This window comes from Toxotes jaculatrix, chromosome 7, assembly GCF_017976425.1.
Source record: "Toxotes jaculatrix isolate fToxJac2 chromosome 7, fToxJac2.pri, whole genome shotgun sequence".
Taxonomy (NCBI): Eukaryota; Metazoa; Chordata; class Actinopteri; family Toxotidae; genus Toxotes; species Toxotes jaculatrix.
This window is the reverse complement of record NC_054400.1, coordinates 22,158,218-22,180,994: the sequence shown is the minus strand read 5'-3', so window position 1 is coordinate 22,180,994 and position 22,777 is coordinate 22,158,218. Positions and strand designations below refer to the sequence as shown.

The window sequence follows — 22,777 nt, the reverse complement described above, 5'->3', positions numbered from 1 at the left end:
TTTGGGTCACAATTCTCAAACACGTCTCCAGAGTCCTTGCAGTAGCATGACGGCCTTGGTGCTAATTCTAATGCTATGAATGTTTCAAAGGCTTCTAGCAGGCCTAAAGGTGCACCTTTATTCCTCATGATAGACCTATCAATCTAGTCAGCAACGATGATGAATTTTGCACGACAAACTGCGTGCATCAGGCTTTTGATGAGGATATGCTCTGTGCGGCTAAGGCAAAGGGGACCTGTGTGGATCGTCTCCTGTTTGAAAATGTGTGAAAAAAGATCTTTTGATTCTCGATCTAAAGAATTGCATCACTGAACTGGTTATGTTTGCATGAATGTATTTCATCTGAGGTCACCAATGTAGGCTGCAATGGTATTTTAACCAAGTGTTTCTTTATTTACAAAGTGTGAAATGCTTTGCCACCTCTCCAGCCTGTTTCTGAAGGTAATGGCAAAGCAGTCAAACAGAGCAAACACAGAGTAGTTGCAGACAGATCGATCTTACACAATATAAAATAACAGTTAATTACAAAATAATGAAAGACAGCAGTACATCTGTTTGGAAGAAATGTACAGTATTCTCAAAAAATCGAGGTAGAAAAAGCACACACTGCTCAACTGATGACGTTTGACACAGATTCTTACAGGTCACCAAAGACTTCAAATGGGAGTGTAGCCAGTGTAGTCAAGTGACCACATCCTGCTTCAAAGGGGAAACAGAAACACTGCTGACAACTAGTGGAGAAAAATAGTCTGGGGAACATGTAAATTCTTGAAGTGAAACTGCAGAGTTCAGCAGGTTAAGTTCACTGTATCAACCAAGAAGGTCAGCAGTCAAAAGTGGACTGAAACCAATCAAGGCAAAATAACAGGAGTGAAAAATAAAAACAAAATCCACAGTATCATGGTTTCTGACACATACACTATTGAGCTCATATTGAATTCAAGTGTGCGATAAAGTATTTGGGTGAAACATGAAAATATTTCTGCCAAACTGTTGTTCAAAATCCCTTATGATTTATGTATACAGTGGCATGTAACACAAATATGTCTCATGCAGACACTAAACAAACTACTTTCACTTTCCTTTTATAGCAACAAACACTGACATCTCATGAATGGAAAATGTTCCCTCCATGTTGCATTTTAACACCATTTTCCACCCACCTCCGTTCATTTGGCAACACCACATTTTAAACATTTGTGCAACATTTACGGTGCTCCTGTTAAATTTGGTGAGAAGACCAAATGGAAAGCTATGACTGGAGATAACGTGATATAAATAATATTTAATCCTGGCACGAAGTACAATACACCTCAGATTGTTCACCTCCTGTTCGAATGAATGAATCTGGGATGTCCTTAAATGCATGTTTGATGAAGATGCTCAGAAAATATTGTGCACAAAACATGTTTTTACTTATCAAACACCAATTTTGTTATCATACAGAAATCTGTTTGCTCTCTGTTCTCTTTGAAAGCCCTGGGGTGATTGATTGTGTCATTTCCTTTGTCACCACATTATTCCACCATAAATCCAGAGCCAGGACAGAATTGTGGCATATGCACAAAAGCATTGTCGACTTGAATAGCTCATCAAGTATGCTCTATGATTTTCTTCCTTAAAATAGAATGAGTAAGTCACACACGCACTGAAGTGATCATGCTGTCTCTCGGACTTTGCAGAGGGGCCAGAGAGCCACCAACACTAACTCCCGCTCTGTCATTCTGTGTCTTATCTACAGGCCTGCTGTGTACATGTCGCCCTTTAAGCTCCAAGTGCACAAGCACGGGGCCACCATACCCCACTTTTTGAGACTCAAGATATGCTGCTGAAGTACCCTGCTTTACACCTTGAGAGCCTCATGCACGCCCACAGCAGACAGCCGACGGTTGATGTTGCGATAACGACAGCGGAGAAGGTCACGATAAGTGGAGCGCAGGTCTCGGTTGAAGAAGGCGTAGATGAAGGGGTTCATTAGGGAGTTGGCGTAGCCTAGCCAGAGCAGCGTGCGCTCCAGCCAGATGGGCACACAGCTACACTCCACTCCACAGATAAAGGGCCTGGCAGTGGACAGGATGAAGAATGGCAGCCAGCACACAGCAAACACCCCCACAATCACCCCCAGTGTTGTGGCTGCTTTCTGCTCCCGCTTGAAGATGGAGATGTTTCTGCGCTCACGGTTCAGCAGGCGGGACAAGGCAGCACACTCCTCCGCCACACCGGGCGGTTTGAGGCCCTGCATGCGCAGCGCCTCATTAGCCACTGTTTCAAGGCGTTCGCGCCGCGAAAGGTCAGTGAAGCGGTGCTTGGCACCGCTCTTGCGAGCAGCCCTGAAGATCTTGTAGTACATGACCAGCATGACCAGCATAGGGATGTAAAAGGCTACGGCTGTGGAGTAGATGGTGTAGCCAAAGTCTTGGCTAATGAGGCACACACCGGCTTTGTGGATGTTTTTGGCCCAGCCGCAGAAAGGTGGCAGGGTGATGGATGCTGACACCAGCCACACTCCCAGGATCATCTTTGCCATCAGCTGCCCGTTCTGCCGGGCTGGGTAGGTGAGAGGCCGTGTGATCCCCAGATACCTGAGAGAAAAGGAGACAAAAGAAGTATCAGTACTAACCCCCAGACATCTTTTCAGCATGTGACAAAAAAGCAGATGAAGCTACATTTATATTTTATTCTAAAACACTTTAATACCTTGTCCAGTACAATAGCTTCATCAACTCAAAATCAAGGATGGTTATTTACTTATCATATATAGTGCACCCAGACACTCTGCTGAAGCACAGAAAACTGCTGCCTGTCTTCTACAGACAGCCAAAAGTGTGAGGTAGTGAGGTACAGTAAAAAGCATGCTTTTAACAACACTTTTTACAGCATGATAGTGATATACATTAAAATGCTGCTTTTAATGCCATCAGAAACCCACAAAAAATATGTCTTTTTACAACATTTGTCTATATGTTAACAAGTTCTTCCTTCTGTTTGCTTGAGAATATAATCACGTAGTCTGCCTTGATTGTCTTTTAAAACAACCTGTGTTAATCATAGTGGTGTAAATATACCTGCATTGGGTTGTCTGTCACTGCAAGAGGTGGGCACTTAGATAGCTAATTGTTGACCCTTAACAAATTTCTACAGATTTTTCTAGTTTCCAAAGCAAATTGTCTACATCTCAAAACATTAACCTCTTTCTCAGAATCAGTCGAGGTTGACCCCATTAATAGTATAGGCCAAGAGTCCTGTGATGCTCCATTGACTATTTCCATTAATAGATTACTATTTCCATTAATAGCCTTAAGCAGAACAAATCTCCTGGATATATTCAGAATGACTGGCCCCATTTTTATTGAAGGTTCAATCAGAAAGCATATCTAATGAATCTCTCCCTCCTACAGTAACAAGAAGATTAATCACATTTATTCCAAAACCTAAAAAGATGTACTGCCAATTGATAACTGGCATCCTATTTGTCTTCTAAACAACAATTACAAGGTTAGCAATTGCCTTTGCAAAACAGCTTAAGTCAGTTTTGGATACTGTCAAAGATGAATTGCAAAACAGGTTCATGATAAACAGGCGCATATCAAATAACATTAGATTGGTACTAGATATTTTTGGATTACTCCAACCAACTGATGACAACAGTTTCATCCTCTTTTTAGATTTTGACAAAGCTTCTTATTCTGCTGACCACAAATTTATTTGAAACTCTGTTTGTGGCAGCACCTCCATCAGTTCCAGTGGTCTTGCAGAGAAACTGCAAACCAAGCTCCCACTGCTCCGCCTCCAGCTGATGTTCAACATCACTCTGATCCATCTCCCTCCAATGAAGCCTTCACTGGTAGTCCACCTCAACCCAACTACAGCTGCATCTACAGCTACAGCAGCATTTTTATGGCCTTTTACAATGCAACAAGTGGTGTTTTATTGTACCCCACCAGACGGCTGAAAATAGCAATGTTTTTTTACAAATAAAATTACGTGAAAAATAGCTTTTCAGCTGGAGCGCCGAAATAGCTGCATTTTTAACTGTATTTAAGTAAAACAGTGGAAAAACAGCGTTTTAAAGTAAGTCACATGAAAATAATGGCTATTTTGGCTTTCCAATAGTCTTCGTGCAGTGTAGTAGCATCAAATACATGTCCTAATTTCAAAGACAAACATTTCAAGAAGAAAAAGTCATGAGCTCTGTCATTGCGTCATGGGCAATTGGCTGTTTTCTTGCTTTGGTTTTTTTTTTTTTTTGGCTTTTGTAGGAGCTAAGCAGGTAGAGAGGGAGCTATCAATCAAACAGGCAGCTCAGTGGTTTCAAATAGCAACTGGCAGTGTCAGAAAAATAAAGATAAAGTGAGGTGTGAAAGGCTTTGAATTTGTACAAAACTGGGAAAATAGCCACTATTCTCACAAAATAATAAATCTGTGTGTACATCTCAGCGTGTTTTGGCTGTATGCCCACAGCCTTCATCAGCATCAAATGCGTCATTGATGAAAGCTGTATATTTGATGCTCCAGGCTGTTTTTCTGGTTTCCACTCTATTACTAATCACAAGATAAAAAGCTTTAGGGAGCACTGGCCAATTTGTCTCGTTGTCCACCAGTGATGCTATCAGCAGTGTGGAAATGAAATTCAGCTCAGCCAGCCTGGGCGGGATTCTTCACATTATTCACGGCTTTTTAGGTGCTGAGCACCTAACATTTTAACATTTTAAAATGTTATTTTATGTTAACACATTGGCTTTAATGTATCTACATGCAGGCACCAAATGCCATGGCACTATGTAGAATCAGCACTTAATATTCTGATATATTCAAATTAAGGCATAAACATAACTTGGTTGTCAAACATGCTAAATGCTAAAATGACTCTGAAATCCATTCCAGTGCTTTGTAAAACTTTGCTGGCACACAGTACAGCAACAAAAATTGTTTGCAAATACAGAATAGTACTGATCCAAATTTTTTAGTTTGCCAGAAGCTTCCTGGTTTAAAAGAAAACAGTGTACTGTAGTCTGGCATCTCTGCTGCTCACTGTAGCTTGTTAACAACTGACAAATGCACAACAGTGCACATGTTATTGATCTAGATCAGAATCACTTAGAAAGGACAATAGGACTATAAAGGCACTGAAGCTGAAAGCAGTCAATTATAGCCTCCCTTACTCCCACCCCATCCCCATCTCCACGCCCCAAACACACACACACACATCTGACACAGATCTTTTTTTAATCAGTTTAAAAAAGCGTTTTGAGCTCCTATATAGTCAACATTTACATTCGACACCTGAGGCATGTAGCCTACATGCAGCTTGTATGAGGATTTGTCAGTGTTTCCATGACAACAAGTGACACGTCCATCATTTATCTGAGACAGGTGTCATTATTTTGTCGCCCATGGCAGCATGGGTTGTGCTATAGAGGACCATGGGACACAAGAATGGAAAACAAAAAGCCAAATACACATTCCTCATTCAATCAAAAATAAAACCTTTAACTAGTTTTTTATTGTCTATTGCTATAAGTTAACATTTGCATTGGGTAGAAGTGAAATCAAAATTAACATAAATACCATTCCTGAGAAATCTCATACTATATGCCAACACAGTAACTTTGTGGTTCTGGTATAAACTCAGGTGCCACACTCTATTATCATGTCCTTCTTAAAAATCCCTTGGTTCAGGTTAGTTGTGCTCAGTGAATATTACATAATGACTACTGTTTATTCAACCACAATCCCTTCAACCACTACGCTGCCTAGCTTACAACTCTCACTTAATATGTACTTAAGCTTTACAGGGGGGGGATGAACACATCCAGGCGAGTAATGTCAAATAGATACAAGACAGACCCTGAGATGGGTACACTCCATGCTGTGGGAATTCTTAGGAATAAATAAGGGATAGGCAATAATGCAACACTCCTCTCTGAATGCATTCTTCAGTAATGAGGAAGATTGTTGTGGTGTTTATTTGGGGGGTGGTATTTGTGTGTCTGTGGGGGGTAGAGGACAGTTTTACACAACCTATGACTCATCTCCATCCCTTTAGAAAGCAGAGCAGTTTTCAGATACACTATCATTGGATATAAAATCCTTTCACCATCCTTTTACAGACAAACAACCACCAGGTTGGATAAGATAGCACACATTTTAACACTTCATTACACACCTTCCTGTGTGTATTTTAGCAGGATGAGCTTATATGAACATCTGTGGGACCTCAGTTGGTTTTATCTTAATATTTTGACACAAACTTTACTGATCCAGTGTGAGGCAATAGCAGGATACTGTAAAAATGAAAGGTTTATAATGAACACTACAAAATTAGGGGTTTGACATACAGAACCAAAAAGCACAGGACTGTAGTCAACTAAGTGAACACATGAAAATATGCAGTATGTGAATATACCAGATAAATGCAAGATAAATGTAACTTGCTACATAAAACATTTATTAAAACTGCAATCACTTTTTTTGGCTAATTACAAACAAGTTGTAAACACAACACTGACATATTATTATCTTTAAAGTTGATATGATAGAAAATAGCTTGCAAACAGACGCTTAACAATCAGCTGACAGAGCGACATTAGCATTCATTTGGAGTTATGTTTCTGTGGATTTAAGTCCATTATTCACTGTTTCAGCTAAATGTTCCGCTGTGTTCTCTAGCTAGTTGCTAACGTTGTCTGTCGTTCAGCTTTTTAGCTGAAAATAGCTGCCTGCTGCAGCTGAAAACGACACTAATGAGAGCTGTGAGAGTCAGCTAAAACAGTAAAGTTAAAGGCACTAAAACCACAACAATAAACTGAACAACAAAGCTCTGCAGAGCTGAGGAGAACTGCAGACTCAGGTGACAATTTTCTGTGGATTCATCACTACAGGTGACACATCTCACATTACACACAGTCATCTGAGCCATTGTTGATGTAAAATTATTGATTATACTCTCTCTCTCTCTCTCTCTCTCTCTCTCTCTCACTCTCTCTCTCTCTCTCTCTCTCTCTCTCTCTCTCTATATATATATATATATATATATATATATATATATATATATATATATATATATATAGTTGAGTATGTGTGATGTTTAATTCATTTGGGTCAAATGCATAAATCAATGCAATTGCTTCCTATTGTACTAAATGCATAACATATTTAAAGCTATATGTGATACCTCACACCGCAGAGGAGGCAAATAATCGAGCTATAAACCAGTGGCTAAGGATCATAATCACCTCCCATTAAACAGCGTGTGCTCAGCAGAAACAGTGATACACACAGGGAGTTTAGAGGGTGTTTTGTCATATCTCTGGAGGATTTGGGACGTATCAACAGCCCTCAGGGATTACCCAGCCACAGACAAACAGCGTGCCCAAGCTAATGGAGAATTCTATTACTTCCGCTTGGCTACCAGTATAGGGCAGAGTAAAGTGAACTATTTTCTGCGGTGAAAAACTGAAACTGGCCCTGGAGTGCAACAGTCGTCAGTCATCTCCAAGAGCACCTCTGAAACCTTTTATGTCTGAGAGGGGTTACACAGTTAAATATTTACCAAGCTGCACAAAGTATGGATGGCGGAGTGGTAAATTTAGAACAGATTCACCAAAAGAAAGTAAGGGGGGAGAGAAGTCTGTCAAATTACCCTTTTTCCTAAAGAAACTTTCCACTGGAAAATCCTCCCTCGTTCATCATACTACTGAGGGATATATAATTCCTGTGTCATAACACTTAAGGACAATCCAAAATTAGCCGCTGAAAAATGAAATGTTGCTTATTTTAGGGAGAATGTCTTTTTCTGTTACGGTCTATCTGTGTGAGTGAAGTGGGCACAGAGATGCAGATGTCGCCCGAAACCAAACTGGTTTTGTTGATGAACTGTCTCTTCAAGAGCTGAGAAGTGCAGCTTGGCTGCTTTTTCTCGAGCAGTCAGCAGTGTGTATTTACTGTGTTCATGCTTGGTTTGTTTTACATGAAGTGAATGAGAGAGCTGAAAAAAGGAAAAATCTGAAAACACCAAACCTGTGTTCAGTCTATGGTCAGTGAAAACTTTTATTGTTGCAAATCAGATATCTGCTAAAATATATGAAAGAAAAGCTTGAATCGCTGTTGGTTCAACAATGTTCTAATGATAGACAATGTTTATTCCAACTAAAGTATCATTACAGAGTATTTATTCTAAGCTGCCCTAAACTGAAGAGCACCAAATCTGTCTAGTGAGAGTTCTGGGATTTCTCCAACATCAGACAACAACCTCAGTCCTTAAGGAATGCTTCAGTTCTCCTATTCTATTTGAGAAACCTCCGTAAGACAGAAATTGAGCTACTTCTCTCACAGAGCACACTGCACAACATGAGCTGAGCTGTAATTTCCTCCTCAACAAGGAAGCAAAGGAGCAATCCCAGCTGTTTCATACTTCAAGCAGAATTCAGCCTATACTCTTTTTAGTTTAAATGAACTTGCATCTGTTTAGGTCAGGTTCTGTTTTGTTCTCTGACTTCTGCTCAGGGTACGGTTAGAATGAATGAGTAAAATAGCAGCGATTGTTTCTTCTTCTCATTCTTTTTTAATTTTTTTTTAATCTCATTTAAACTCTTACATAAGCCAAACTGAGTCATCTGAGAACAGACATCTTCCCTGAGATTTGTCAGAGGAACTGCTAGCTTAGGTCAGACTGGTGTCAAATAGTTGCTATTTTTTTTGCCTACATGTAATCGAAGGTGCTTGGGAATTGCCACCTTAGACAAAACATAAGTTTACCAGAGAGCTCATAGGTCAAATGTGTATACTTTATTTTAGCTGAGCACTCATTGTGACATATAGCCATTGAGATAGCTGATAATTACCTAATTACACATTTAATTACGTTTTGATCAATTTAGTATCAGGATAATAGGGAGTCATAATGCTGGATGAGCTGCTAGGTGCAAGGTTTATATTGTATACGTATTCCATTCATTTACATCTTCACACAGTGCATCAACTTATTTGACTTTAAGTCCTGACACCTTTATGGTGTTGGTTTTACTTCCTCCTAATTGCTGCAAAGTGTTAGAGCAGATATTTTACTGCCTTTGCAGCACAGCACACCACCTGTCCCTATCAGTGGTTTACTGGCTCTCACAGCAATAGAGATGATGGGCTGTTATTAGTGCTACAGTGATAAATGGATTCCCCCTCCAACAGTCAATATGTCCATCCCTGTTGGAGATGGGTGTCCTTATACAACAAATACCCCACAGACTCTACAGAATACACTAGAAGAGATATGGCAACCAAACACTGTGCATAAACTCAGCAACACAATAGAAGCAGTAAAATCACAGACAATGACTGTGCATTACACTCCCAAACAACAGTTAGAGGTGTTGAAGGTCCAGGTTTGTTGAGCGGAGGGGACGCCAAGGAAAAACACAGCAAGGTGACTTAAGGGTGGAGTATGCTAAAAATAAACTACTTTGTTTAACATGACATCTAACCACGTCTGAAGATAAAAGTTCAGCTGTTCCAAATGACCACACTTAAAGACAGGTTGACAAATCCACCTACCAGCACCTCTAAAGCTCAGTTTAAATCGTACAAAAACAGAGGTGTAAAAGTTCTGGAGTCTTAATAGTGAGTAACTGAGTTACTGCACAAAGCCAGGAAATGATCCAGCACCTGTAAAACCTATGTTGTTTTTATACTTCTTGTTTTTATACTACTTGGATCAACATGAATATGTCTTTTGACAAAATTTAAAATCTTAACTAGCTCCATTTTCTTGCTTTGACCTTTGTCAAACGTCTGTTTTTAAAGTCATGATCTTTCTTTGCCAAAAAGCCCTTTAGCCATATTAACTCTTGCTGTCTTACTGCTGTTGCTACCTGCTTCTGTTTCTGGTCAGAACAACAGTCACTGCTGCTCTACAAGCTGAAACACACCACTGACATCCTGTCTTTATCTAAACATGACTCTACTGCATTTGCAATGCTGAGTGGAATATGTGCATTTCATTTTAAGTGTAAGAAAGAAACATCAGCAATTCCCATCACACGCATTATTTAACACTGTTCTTTCTCTTTTCGGCTCACTCTTCGGACTCCCTGTCCCACCGGACTCTGACAGCATCATCTGGCCCTGATCTCTCACTGGTGTTTCGACCTTTTCACTGTGATAATAGCAGCATCTGAGAGCTTCTCTTGGCTCTTCCAGACCTCAAGATACTTGGAAAGCACTCACACAAAACGGTATTTCTTGGTATTGCCATCCACGACTTATTGATCAATCTATTGCACACCGGGCAGCAGCGTTATGTGTGGTTCCATTCATTCCATTACTGGTTCCAAGTGTTTTCTACTGCAATCGCATGAGATGGGTCTGTGATTCAGTGGGGAAGCTGCTTTAAACAAACAAAATTATCCAACAATATTTTACGAAATACTCATATCATGACAGAAACGCTTTCTGATAAATCACACCTTAACCAGTGGCTATGGTGTGATTTATTTGGTTAGAGTTAGACATCTAGGCCTTATACATATATATACCATACTTGATATTCATTTTATCATTGTCTTTAAGTGTGTATGAGTCTTCAAGTCATAAAGTGTTTTCTCTGGTAAACCCTGTCTTCTAAAAAGTACATTTACACATGACTAAACTGTTCTCTCATTGTGGCAACAAACATAATGAATGAAGCATTATATTAATAATTATCTGTCTGTTTCAGTGGCTTCAAGAAATGAAATGCAAAGGTTTCAGAACCATTTTACTTAAATGTTCAGGATCAACATTTTAGGACTTGCCAGATTTGTTTATTTATAGTTGAGTACTCCCAAGCACACCAACATCCAGGACTTTAACTTAGTCCTCATAAGGTCTACTGACTAAATTATTCACAAAAATGTTTCATCCAGTATCTGGGTTTATATCAGCTTATCTGGTTCTACAAATGGTTACTGACATTTATTCTCCAATTGGCTGATCCTGGTCGAGGGCCCACAGTACCATTACTTGTTGTTTAGCGTTCCTTCATAAATTTGCAGATCATCTTACTGTTTCTTGTAGTTAATATTGTGGAGCAGAAGCAAATTGGTCACAACATTAATTTTCATGGACTCACCAAAACAAAATTATAAGGATAACACAACATTTGCAAATGCATAACAACAAAGAGCCTTTTATTTTTTTTTCTCAGTCAACAAAAACTTTTAGTCATGCCTTGTTTCTCTGGTCTTTTGGGTGGTGTAGAATGTGATGTGCACTGTTTCCTGAATCTGGGCCAGAATGTTTTCAATCAGGATGAGACAAGCAAAGAAACAAGACAGTTTTCTGTGTCACTGGAGTCCACATCGGGAAATCGGTCTACCTCGTCACATATACTTACACATTTACTTTTATTTTCTGAATGGATTTTCTGGTTGTTTGTTATGCATTTATCCCTTTTCTGCTCCCTTTAACAGACTTCCATCATGGTGTCAGCCATGGCGACCAGATTTGTGATGTAGCTACAAAGACTCTGTAGACCTCTCTGTCCTTCAAGAAAATTAAATTTGTATGTGTACATGTATGCCATTTCCTCAGTGGGATATGCTGAGGAAGAATCTTGAATTTGTATGGCATGTGAAGTGCTATTACTGACCATCAAAATGTGCATTTACTGTGGGCAGCAGCCAACTAACAGCCCCAAATCTGCAGACTCATTTAGTGTGATCCCAAGACACACTCTCAAATACTGAGTGGGCTAACTCTCTCTTCATTACTGTACAATGACTAAAGTCTGTTAGTGGAAGGTGAACAAGTATGTACCAGCGAGTCCATCATCCTCTCCTTTTCCTGTCATGATGAATGTGAGAGCACAAGTGTGAAGAGCCCCTCCATCTTTGTCACCTTCCCTTCGGTTCTGCCACTGAGTGCATTCGCTCCCTCTCAAAGGACACCTCGAAAACTAAATAAGCTTAGAGGAAGTCTCAGATGTGCGGGAGGAATCTAATTCTCCATTTCCTCACGTTTTACTTCTGACCTTTCAGAAAAAACGTTGAACCATTTTAGTTACCAAGGATACCACAGGCAGCTCCTCTTTTGAGCCGACTCACTTTCTTCCAATTTGGCATGTAGCCAGCAGTTAGTATAGCTGAAGTAGCTGCGCAGCCCATTATATGTCATCATTTTGTGGCTTGGTAAATGGAAAAGGACAGTGAGGAGGAGTTGTATCTAACTTGTTCCAGTCAGTAGACACTACCATTTAAAATAACAGGAGCAGTTGGGGACTGTGTTTTTTTTTTCCACCTCCTATTCTATTACTGACCTTTTATTTTTGGGACATGAAAATATCACAGACCTCCTTCTTTAATTCAGATGCTCTGAATTGTGTATCATCTTGATTCATCAGGATTAATCTTGTGCATACACATAGAAGATATGATTCTCCAAGATGTTATGATATATTAACTCAATGTTTAAACATGTTTATCTTTAAACCACATTTTCAATGTCATATTCCCCTAATTCATTTTTTATTAAGAGGAAAAACATAACATAACAGTCCTGGAAAATCAGATGAAAATCCCCAAATCATTCATATTCCAGCACATATCAGCATAACATGACATACACCATGAGACCTACTGGCTTAATTAGAAGTGAATGAAACATGAATATGAAATCCAAATTCACATTACACAAATCAGTGGAATTATTAAGTGGATTTATTATCTGCCTCACACACAGCGATGAATGAAAACATTCAATTCATGCATCGTATACAAATTTTCACAATAATAAAAACAAAACTTCAACCAAGCCTCTGCTACAGCTACAACAAACCCCTTCCAACTTTCAAAATGTTTTAGTGTCATGATTCCTGATTGCACTGTGTTTTTCTGAACACCAGCTAAGGGACATGAAAAAAATAAATTATATGATTGGCATCTCAGGGATTCACTCCAGGAGCCCAAAAACTGTTTTTTTTTTTGTTGTTGTTTTTTTTTTTTTGTGTTGTTTTCAAAAGTGGATCACACATTTCCAAATATCATTGCAAAGCATATCTTCTGAGCCTCTCTTCAAAAGGCAGATACAACATGAAGTTACAAGAAATGCTGACACAATTGACCCAAATTCTATACAGCAAAAAAAAGGGATTCATCTGCCTCAATAATGCTCGAAATCTTTAACATTTTTCTACACTCAAACCTTTTCCTTATTCCTTTTTATGTTTTATGTAAAGGACTTTGAATTGCATTGTTATGGAAGGGTGCTACACAAATAAACTTGCCTTGCCTAAGGCCTCTCCCAATAGGTTTGCCTGTACAGAACAGCAGCTGCCTCATCGCTGTGTTTAAATAGTGGCCCATATGTAACATTGCTGACAATGGCATCAAACATCATCAAAGAGGCAGATATGTTCAGGTTTTCTCTTTCTCTGGGATTCTGTGCAAGTGCAAATCATTTCATGTTAGAAAAAGGAGAATTCTTTCAGTTTTTTGTTCATATTAAGCATTCTCAACCTCAACAGTACAACACAGGAGATCTGAGGATGCCTGTGATCTGCTAAATGATGATTTGAATCTATAGGCTGCCTCTGGTCTTTAGCCTGGACGTGTTATTTTAACGCAAAATATGCAACCTCTAAATCACTCAATTAAGTCATTTTCTATAAAGAAACATTTAGGTGAAACAAATGAGAAATGTGCACAAAGGGGATACATTATATTCAGCTTTGCAAGACCTGTAACTCAAGCAAAAAGGTAAAATGGCAGCTTTAGTGCTTACACAAGTGTTTTTCACAAGAAGAAAGTAAATTGAACGCAATTGGATTTTGCACCAGATGACATACATCAGAACATCAGATATGGAGGTGGATCTATGTTCCTGTCTGAGAAGTGTGCACTGACCAGACGAAACTATGACTGATGACAGGAATATTCATTACAAGAGCAATGTAACTGCTGTTTATCTCACCTATGAGCAGTGAGAGGGAGCAAATAATTCTGAGTTATTCAGCCTCTTCCTACTGGAAAAACAGATTTAAATGCACAGTATTACATTAAATCATCTCAACGCAGACTAACTTGAAAGACAGATAAACATAATACCATTATAGGTGAGCAAACACAGCAGTGAGAGCAAGGTAATAATACTGATGATACTGATCCAGTAAAAGAAAGATCACTTTTGTGTTGCCAAAGCAGTGCATTTAATGACGGGTACAAAACAGTCCATCTAGGCATTATGCTGAACAGTGCACTGAACTTAATATGTGCAAAAGAAATGAAGGTGTATAATTCTCAACAGTTACAGTATATTTAGTCCACTGTGGACTAAATGATGACCTAATGGTCATCAAAGTCACAGAACGATTAAACTCCCTACACCTCTGTCCACACACCAGGTTTTGGGAAGATTAAGTGACACTAAAATCATCCATCTATGCCATTGATCATTGGCTCCAAGCTCACGTGCACAACAGAGACAGCACAAATTTAACTCAAAAGTTGGACAGTGAGGAGTTTTATTAAAAGACTAGCACTTATGGCATAGTGTGGCAGTAAGAGATGCCTAATGCACACAGACTAACAGGAGAATTTCAGCTTACAGAGACATGAGGAAAAAGAAGAGAGACTAGATGAAAATAACAGAGAGAGCAGGAGTTCCTGGTTAGTCTCCAGTCAAAAGCTGAGCTGAACACTAACACGCACATGAACTGGAACTTTGGGGATGGCACAGAGCAACACTAAACAGACACAAACACGCCCCCGCAATCCCAGCCCAACACTGCCAAACTGTTCCGAATGCCTGCTAGCTAATAAAATTTCCTGCTTTAAATTTTAGTTGCCTACACAATTTGTCTTGTGTGCTGTGGTGTTGTTTAACAGGTAAACTGACCAACAGACCAGTGTCCCAAAAACCTTGTGCAAAGGTGGTTTAATGATGCTTCTACACCTGATTGAAACAAGCTCACTGCAAAGTGTCTCTAACAGCATCTAATATCTACGGTAGCCATGGAACTGCAGGTTTTCAGCCTTTTTTCTGAGCACTTCAAGAGTGATTCCATCAAATCTCGAGAACAGCTACTATTGAATCTTGTGGTGAGGTTGCTTTTATCCACTGTTTTTTAATCCAAGGTCAAGAATGAGCTGTCACTCTCAGCTGTTTGTACAATGCACTGGATTACATTTATGACCGGAGTTGTCCTGTTCACTGTATGTCACATGTGCAGACACAGGCATTTCAGAAAGTGCAGGGCTGCATACGGTGCAGTGACCCAGTTAGAAGTCAGTTCTGGGGTTCAGTGTCTTGCTCAAGGGCAGTTTGGCAGTGATGGGGGTGCTATAACTCAATTTGCTGTTTCGCAGCTGGAATACAAACTCAGTTCAGTGCTGGGGGTCAAATCACTAACTTCCAAGCATCAAAATTCAGCTACAAAGTCACACAGAATGTTTCCATCAGACAGTGCTCTTGGATAATAAGTTTAGAGTTGGGCGACAACTACAATAGACTGATGCACAGCAGGGAACTTATATGAAGAGTTAACAGTAGTTGCTTGCTCAAACAGTGGCACCTGCAGTTTATGATCCCACTAAACATAAATACACATGAATGGTCACTGGTTTAAAAAGTTAACTTCTCATGAATTGTTAATAGGATCAATCATACAGCCCAATTTAATGGACTGTATCAATATTTATTTCATGCACGCAGATGCCAAAGCTTGAGTTGCGTAGTTATTCTGCAACAGCAGCAATATCCTGAATGTTCAAAACATATTATCTGCAATCCACAGAATGAAGTATGTCTGTGTTTGTTTCTCAGCTCCATCAACAGGAAACCCATTATCTTACTGCTTGGTAAATGCTCGTTGGCCCTTTGTTCAGTCTTGATGAATAATAGACCCCACCTTTGTTATGCCAAACACAAAGCATGATTTATGCCACAGTAAAGTCACGCAGCACTTTGCCCTTCTCTGCTTCCCATCCCCGGAGATTGCTAGGTAAATAGGATGACAAGCTGGGAATAGTAAAATAAAACTGATCTCTATCTGTGGAGTGGTTACTGATCCATCATCCTCCATGTCAAATTGCACAGGAAGGTGCTACATACCAATACGGCAGCTGATGTATGGAGATTGGATGTCCCCAGCCTTTCCAGGAATTAAGGGTTTCTGACAGTTTTTGTCAAGTCTATGTTCATAAAACTCCCTAAATGTGTATAATTTTATTTCACTGGGGTCAGGTGGTTTTTACCCAACAAGAGGGACATGCATATTATTCAAAACATCAGCAGAACAGACTAGAATGACCCTCTTCATAACCATATTTTCATTTGTGAAAGCACTTTGGCTGGATATTTTCATTTCAGTCTGTGATCCATGAATACCACTGCTTCCGTTCAAATAGGATGCAGAGCTGGATCTGAGTCAAGAGCTTACTGATTGGTTACATAGGCAAACCTGATTTAAGTGGCTCCCAACAACCAACAAATCAAAACTAAACACACACACACACACACACACACACACACACACACACACACACACACACACACACACACACACACATATATATATATATATATATGCTCTTGATCTTGTTTTGTTTATCTGATCACATTCAGTTTAATGTTGCATTTCTGCCCTTCACCAAATACCTTTTTTCTTGCAAATTAGGGCTTTGTTCTCTGGCTTCACAGAGAACAATGTGAGAATGCAGTTGGAAGAGAAAGAACAAGGGTGAAGTAAAGGCAAACGGAAAAAGGTGGCTGCATAATAACCACATCATGCAGAGTGTGCACTGTGGTTTAGTTCAAGTGACTTTTAACTCTAGAGTGGTAGAAAGACACTTCACCGTATCTGTTATCAATTAACTGCAAGCTGGTAGGATCAGACATTTTCATGGCTAAGCAAAATACTTGTCTTGTGGTCTTGTGGGAAATGGGGATGGGAAATATTTGGACATGACATTTGACAACTCAAGACAGCAAAAGAGGTGTAAGTTACAGTTTGACAGAATACTGCTGTATTCTCTGTAATGATTCTTGTCTTTAGCACTATATTAGGATTTATTTAGTTCAGAAATAAAAAAAAAGAGAAAATCTTTGCTCCTATTTCTGGTACACTTGGATGCACAAACATTGAGCATATACATACAGTGGTCTGTAATATCTTCTTTTCTTTTCATTCTCATTTCAAGTCAGCAGTAGGTAGACAGAGCACTAAATCTGCTAAATATGGAAACATGCTGTGGATGCAGCATACCACGATGGGCCCCTGCTGGACCTACTGTAGCTGCCATGGATCTGGTAACCAGCCAGAACTATATGTGTGTGTATAAGGAACCAACTAGAAGCCCTTAGATATTTTCTCACACTATGCAAGATACATTGATCCAAATCTCAGTGCATAACAAAGCAGTGACTGTGACCTCATGACTCTCAGTAACAGTCCTCTGGTTAAAGTAAAGGACAGTTACAGAGTCAACAGACAAGCAACAAGCAGCTGCCATCATTTTGCTCCCCTCCTTTTGATTTTCTGTTCTCAAACATCTCAACCCCCTTCGGGTCCATTCCCACACACACCAACCTCTCGATCACATGATCAGCAGACAATTTGTCTCTCATGCCATGTGCTTCTGTAATAAAAGTCAAACAGACAGTCAAACAGGATGGAAACAGAACCGCGGCTGTTAGTACAAGCAGGACTTATCAATGATTAAGTTGCCAAATGCCTTCTCACAGCATTTTTATTTAATGGTGCTCTGGAATATTTTCATTGACAGCGGTTTTGCTCTAGTAGAAGAGCTTGTTTACAGGATAAGGGCAGTGATAGATTTTTAAATTTAGATGTTGTTTCCTCTGTAAAGATGAGAGTGGTTTGTCTTCTCAGTATGAAATAGCTGTAGTGGCTGCTAACATCAAACATGTCCCTTGTGGTTTCTAAAACCTCTAAAATGTGGCACTCTCTGTAAACCGGTCGTGATCACAGGATTTAAGAATTCAGTGTAACATCCTATTTAGTACCGAAACACAGTTTCTCTCCCGATTTAGCATTCCTTTAGAAGCATGAACTGCCTTTGATCTGATCACACTGGCCTAGCAGGATATGTCCAATCCTCCACATTTCGGCAAGGTGGCCGACAAGTGGGAAGTGAATAGTGCCTGAGAGAGTGGAGCTTAGGCGTCACATCACATTACCTGAGGATGCGTCAGCTAGGTCAAGTCATCTGTGTCTGCTGCTGCGGGTGGATGCTCCCCAGCTGCACTAAGCAAGCGCTGCCTCTCCTGGGACGAACTCATGCGCTGACCTCACAAAAATATTATCAGATGTGTAGGGCAGGTCGATGTGGGAGCTGTGTGTGAACTCGGCTCATCAGTGACACACCAGTTGGCAGAAAGGATGTGAAGGCTGTGCCTAATCCTGTTGCCATCTATTGGCCCTATAGCTAGCATGATTTCCTCCCTCAAATCCCCTGCAGGAGCTTACGGGTGTGATCACACCTACACTGTATTTTCTTGAGTCTGAACCTTGGAGGAAAAGTTTACTTCACTGCAGTTACGTGGTATTTTTTCTTGACCTACATCCCATCCATCTTCCACCAGTTCACAGATAGCTAAGCCAGGCTATATTTGATTTGTAAATTTAACTAGTGTCTGTCTCTTGCTATACAGAGCACCACCATTACTTTAGCACCATCTTTTCTCAGATGTCTGAGGAACTACAGAAAATGACTACCCTCTCTTCCCACTGTTGTGAATAAATCATTCATTCGCTTTTGAATTATTGAACATACAACATATTACTCTCAGTGAAGGTAAGAACTGACTGTAGCCAAAAGAGACACTAACTTTTTAGGGAAGTGGGTACGAAAGCAGCTAAGCCTTTGCTTAAAGTGCATGCTGGGATATCTGGTGAAAACCACAGACCTACATTAGTTTAGACTCAAGGTCTTGGGTATGTAACTTGTCTTTTATTCTCTTCACAACACTCAGACTGGACTTTTCTGCTGGGACTAGATCAATGCTGTGGTGTGTTAGCTTCAATTTGCAGTGTTGAATCTCCACTTATAGAGACTGGAGGTGATGAATGGCTACTCATCCATAAGCATGGCTTTCACAGCCATAAATCAGCATTTTCACCCACAGCACAAAATCAATACCGATACCACTGTTCTGTAGTTATTTTGACATGACCTAAGCATGATCCCAATTGTTTGTTCTTATTGGGTGAGAGAGGAGGAAAGACAAAGCAAAGAGGTCGGACATTCAGATTTGGAATTAATGTAGGATTATTCTTTATTTATTATTTAAGTGAAATGTCATTCAACTGGTTGAAAGGTAACTTCGTACTTCCATTAGATTCATGAAACATATATTAAGTAGGGGCAGGTGCAAAGACTATGTAGTCTTTTAGGCCACTACTGTGAAATGTTGCAGATCAATGAGCAGGACTATTTAGTGGAAATATTGGATTTTTATTATTGGATTTGCTAAGTGTTAAAATTGCTAGATTTGATAAATGCAGCCAGAAATGCTCCTTTCAGTTTGTTTCATCCATTAGCAATTGAACTGATTTTCCAGAAAATGTACTGGACTATATCCTTATATACATTGGTACCACAATGTAAAACTACATACCATACCATGACCGAGAATTTTATTCATATCCCCCACCTCTAATATTAAGTAACAGAGGTGCAGAAGCACCTTAGACACAGTCAGAGAATTATTTTTCCTACATTGTTTCCTGTGACAGGAAATGTTTTATACAGCAGAATGTGTTCATTTACTTGTCACAGTGTAAGATAAAAAGCAGTTGTAGTTGTTGATTAAACCTGTGTTAACATAGATGGTCAGAGATACTGTTAAGTCCCTTCAGGATCATCAATTCTTTGGCCTTACACACTAGGGACCACTCCTGCAGCACCACATTGTCCATATTGGCACATACAGCACAGCATTTCCCTCTGAGATTTGAGAGACAATAAGCATCCCTTTCTGCATAAGAGCTCCTTGTCTTCGGGGACTGTCTAACTCCCACAAACACACCTGTTCAGCCTCATTTGCAGCACTCCCTACTCTTCTGCCTCATTTTATAATGCATGTCCTCGGGAATCCTGGCTGACAGAGAGGGAGCTCTAGTTACAGATAATCATGTGTCTAATTGGCAACTCCCATTCTAATAAATAATCTCTATGATTCCCATTGTTAATCATATGCCAAACACACTCTGCGGTGTTTAATTAAAATGAGTCTGGTTTTCATGGAGATCAGCGAAAACAGTTCACAGAACTGTCTGTACAGCTTGTTTGGGGATGAAAATAATCCCAAACTGACATCACATCATTTTTAATTCTCAGTTTAGTCTTGTGTCTGGCAAAAGGCACAGGGACTCAGAGATGCTCTGCTAGAATGGTGTGGTTGGGTGGGTGCGTACACGCTGACTTCACGGCAACACATTCAATCATCTGCTCTATCTTTTCAGACATGCTCGCTCACAGGTAGGACCGTTTGTCCTTTCTGAATATACAGTACACTGTGAGCAATTCAAATCACACACACTGGCCATGGCACCTGACAGAGCTGGTTTGCCTCTCATCCTCCGGTGGATGACAAAGAGAGACCCGGTTTCACACACTGACATTACTGACATTGCTGAGATTAACATGGGGGAAAAAACTAAGTACATTGCAGAACAACGTGTAACTGGTTTCACGCTAGTGAGCAGCTCATGACCTCACTGAGGAGTGACTGATCACAGATGACACACAAATCACAACCACTGTCTATCCATCTTCAGTAATCACTGCGACCTCCGTGACCTCTAACCTAACCTCTGAAGGGCTTATCTGTCTCTGTTCATCTAATCTTGTTACCTCCCCTCCAACCAGCCCAAAACACAGTCAAACCTCTTGTCAGCATTACCACAACTGACTGGAGGAATCACACTGTATCTCAGCGTGATATCTGTGATCCATTTCCTCCCAAAACATCATTAGCTCCCCAAGCATTCTTAAATCCCTCATGCTCAGCATGAAACGTGCATCATTCTGGGTGCAATGCACTGAGGTAATAACACCTGTTTGGCAAGCTGGAGGAAATAAATAATCAGATCATCAATACCACAATGAGCTTTGGTCTCTGTTAAGGTTACTGAGGCAGAACAGTAACAGCAGTCACTTGACTTTTATTTCATTGTGGATTATGGTAGGATTGTGGATTATGTTAGGTCTCATTTGACACAAGCTATCAGGCTCAACTCCAAAGAGCTGTAGTATACCTGAGATGCAGGGGGGACCTTCATGAATCTTGATTGGTGGGGATGAGTGCTCACGCCTTACTTTCCCCAGTTTAAATGGAGAATTTGAAGCAACTCACTGTGGGGCGTTTGGGAACTCACTTTCATGAATAATTTTGGAACAGTGTGTTGCCTAACACCAGGGTGTTAACCCTCATATTTATGCACGCAGTGAGACAGAAAAGCAGTATTTGTAGTTGAGTTTTCCCAGAAGTGAGCTGCTGCGCTGTGTGTAAGATGAATTCCAGCAGCTCTTGCTTTGATTTTATTGTTATGAAGGCATAATAATAGAGAGCAGGTGCGACCTTAACAGAAATGTACGACGATAGTAAATCATCTATCAAAGTCATAGCAGCTGTAAGGTCGATGGGCGCTGATCCTAAATGTGTAATTACGGGAAACACTGCCCATGGGCCGGTCAGGCAAATTAATTAAGCGTGCTATGAATTAATCACAGTCTGCGTATTCATTTTCTGGATCATTGGCTTTAACCGCGCAGCTAATCAGAGTAACGTTTGATCTGGAATGAGACATTTAAAAGCCATCCTCTGGTGCAAACATCCTCAGCTATTTCATGCGTCTAGATTACAGTTCATTACTTCATTTGACACTTGAACTGCTCCTGCCCTCAGTGTTAAGTGGTTTGGAGCGGTTTGTAAAAAGCCATATATTTGTCGCCTCCGTGTCTTTTTAAAAGCAAGGCGCACTGCACGCGTAATTTTGGTGCCGTTGCAAAATGACAGCTCTCAATATCGGAGCAGCTCCTGAGCAGCTGCTAACTTTGGAAACTCACCTATCCACGCTGATCACACACAGAGTCATGATGGAGGCAGTGCAGCACATTACATCCATGCCGATGAAGATGTTGCAGAACAGCTCACCAAAAAGCCACTTGCCCCCGGTGAGGTCTGTCACAATTACAAATGGCATTACAACTATGGCCACTGACAGGTCCGCCACTGCTAGGGACACCAGAAGGTAGTTTGAAGGTTGCCTTAGTTTCTTCACCACGCACACTGCGATCACCACCAGCGTGTTCCCCATCACGGTGACCGCCGTGATGATCGCCAGCATCACCCCGATAATAATCTTCTCCGGGCGCCCGAAATCCTGCAGCTGCTCCCCGCACGACTCGTTCCACATGGTTGTGGGACTGACTGTGATGAGGACGTTGTAGAGAAGCTGCAAAGTGCCATTGATAACTTCGGAAATATCCTCTTTCTTATTAAAAGTGAACTCAATTCCCGAAGTATTGAACATCACGACAACGTTATCCCGGTAGGGGTGCAAGGGATGCCTCGCCAGTGCACTCCAATTACGCGCATATTTGGATGTGTGTAACCTGCTCTCGGCTCCTATCCAGCGGTTTTAGGTTGAGGCTGTTGCAGCTGCACCACATCAGAGCTGCCAACTACTCAGAAGGGTTCTTGACTGGTTTCTGTTTAAGAATAATCCGTCTGAAGATGTGTTCTATATATAGATGCGTGCTCCTTCCCTAGAGGACAAAATCAT

At 40.4% G+C, this 22,777-nt stretch overlaps 1 protein-coding gene across 1 annotated transcript; it reads right to left on the bottom strand.

Annotated features, from left to right (window-relative positions):
• Positions 1-452: 452 nt before the first annotated feature.
• Positions 453-22,777, bottom strand: htr7c (5-hydroxytryptamine (serotonin) receptor 7c). Its single transcript, XM_041042486.1, has 2 exons — positions 22,059-22,777; positions 453-2,582 (listed from the first exon to the last, which is right to left on the bottom strand). The coding sequence occupies exons 1-2, from the start codon at positions 22,523-22,525 to the stop codon at positions 1,844-1,846; spliced, it is 1,206 nt and encodes a 401-aa protein (XP_040898420.1). The 5' UTR covers positions 22,526-22,777; the 3' UTR covers positions 453-1,843.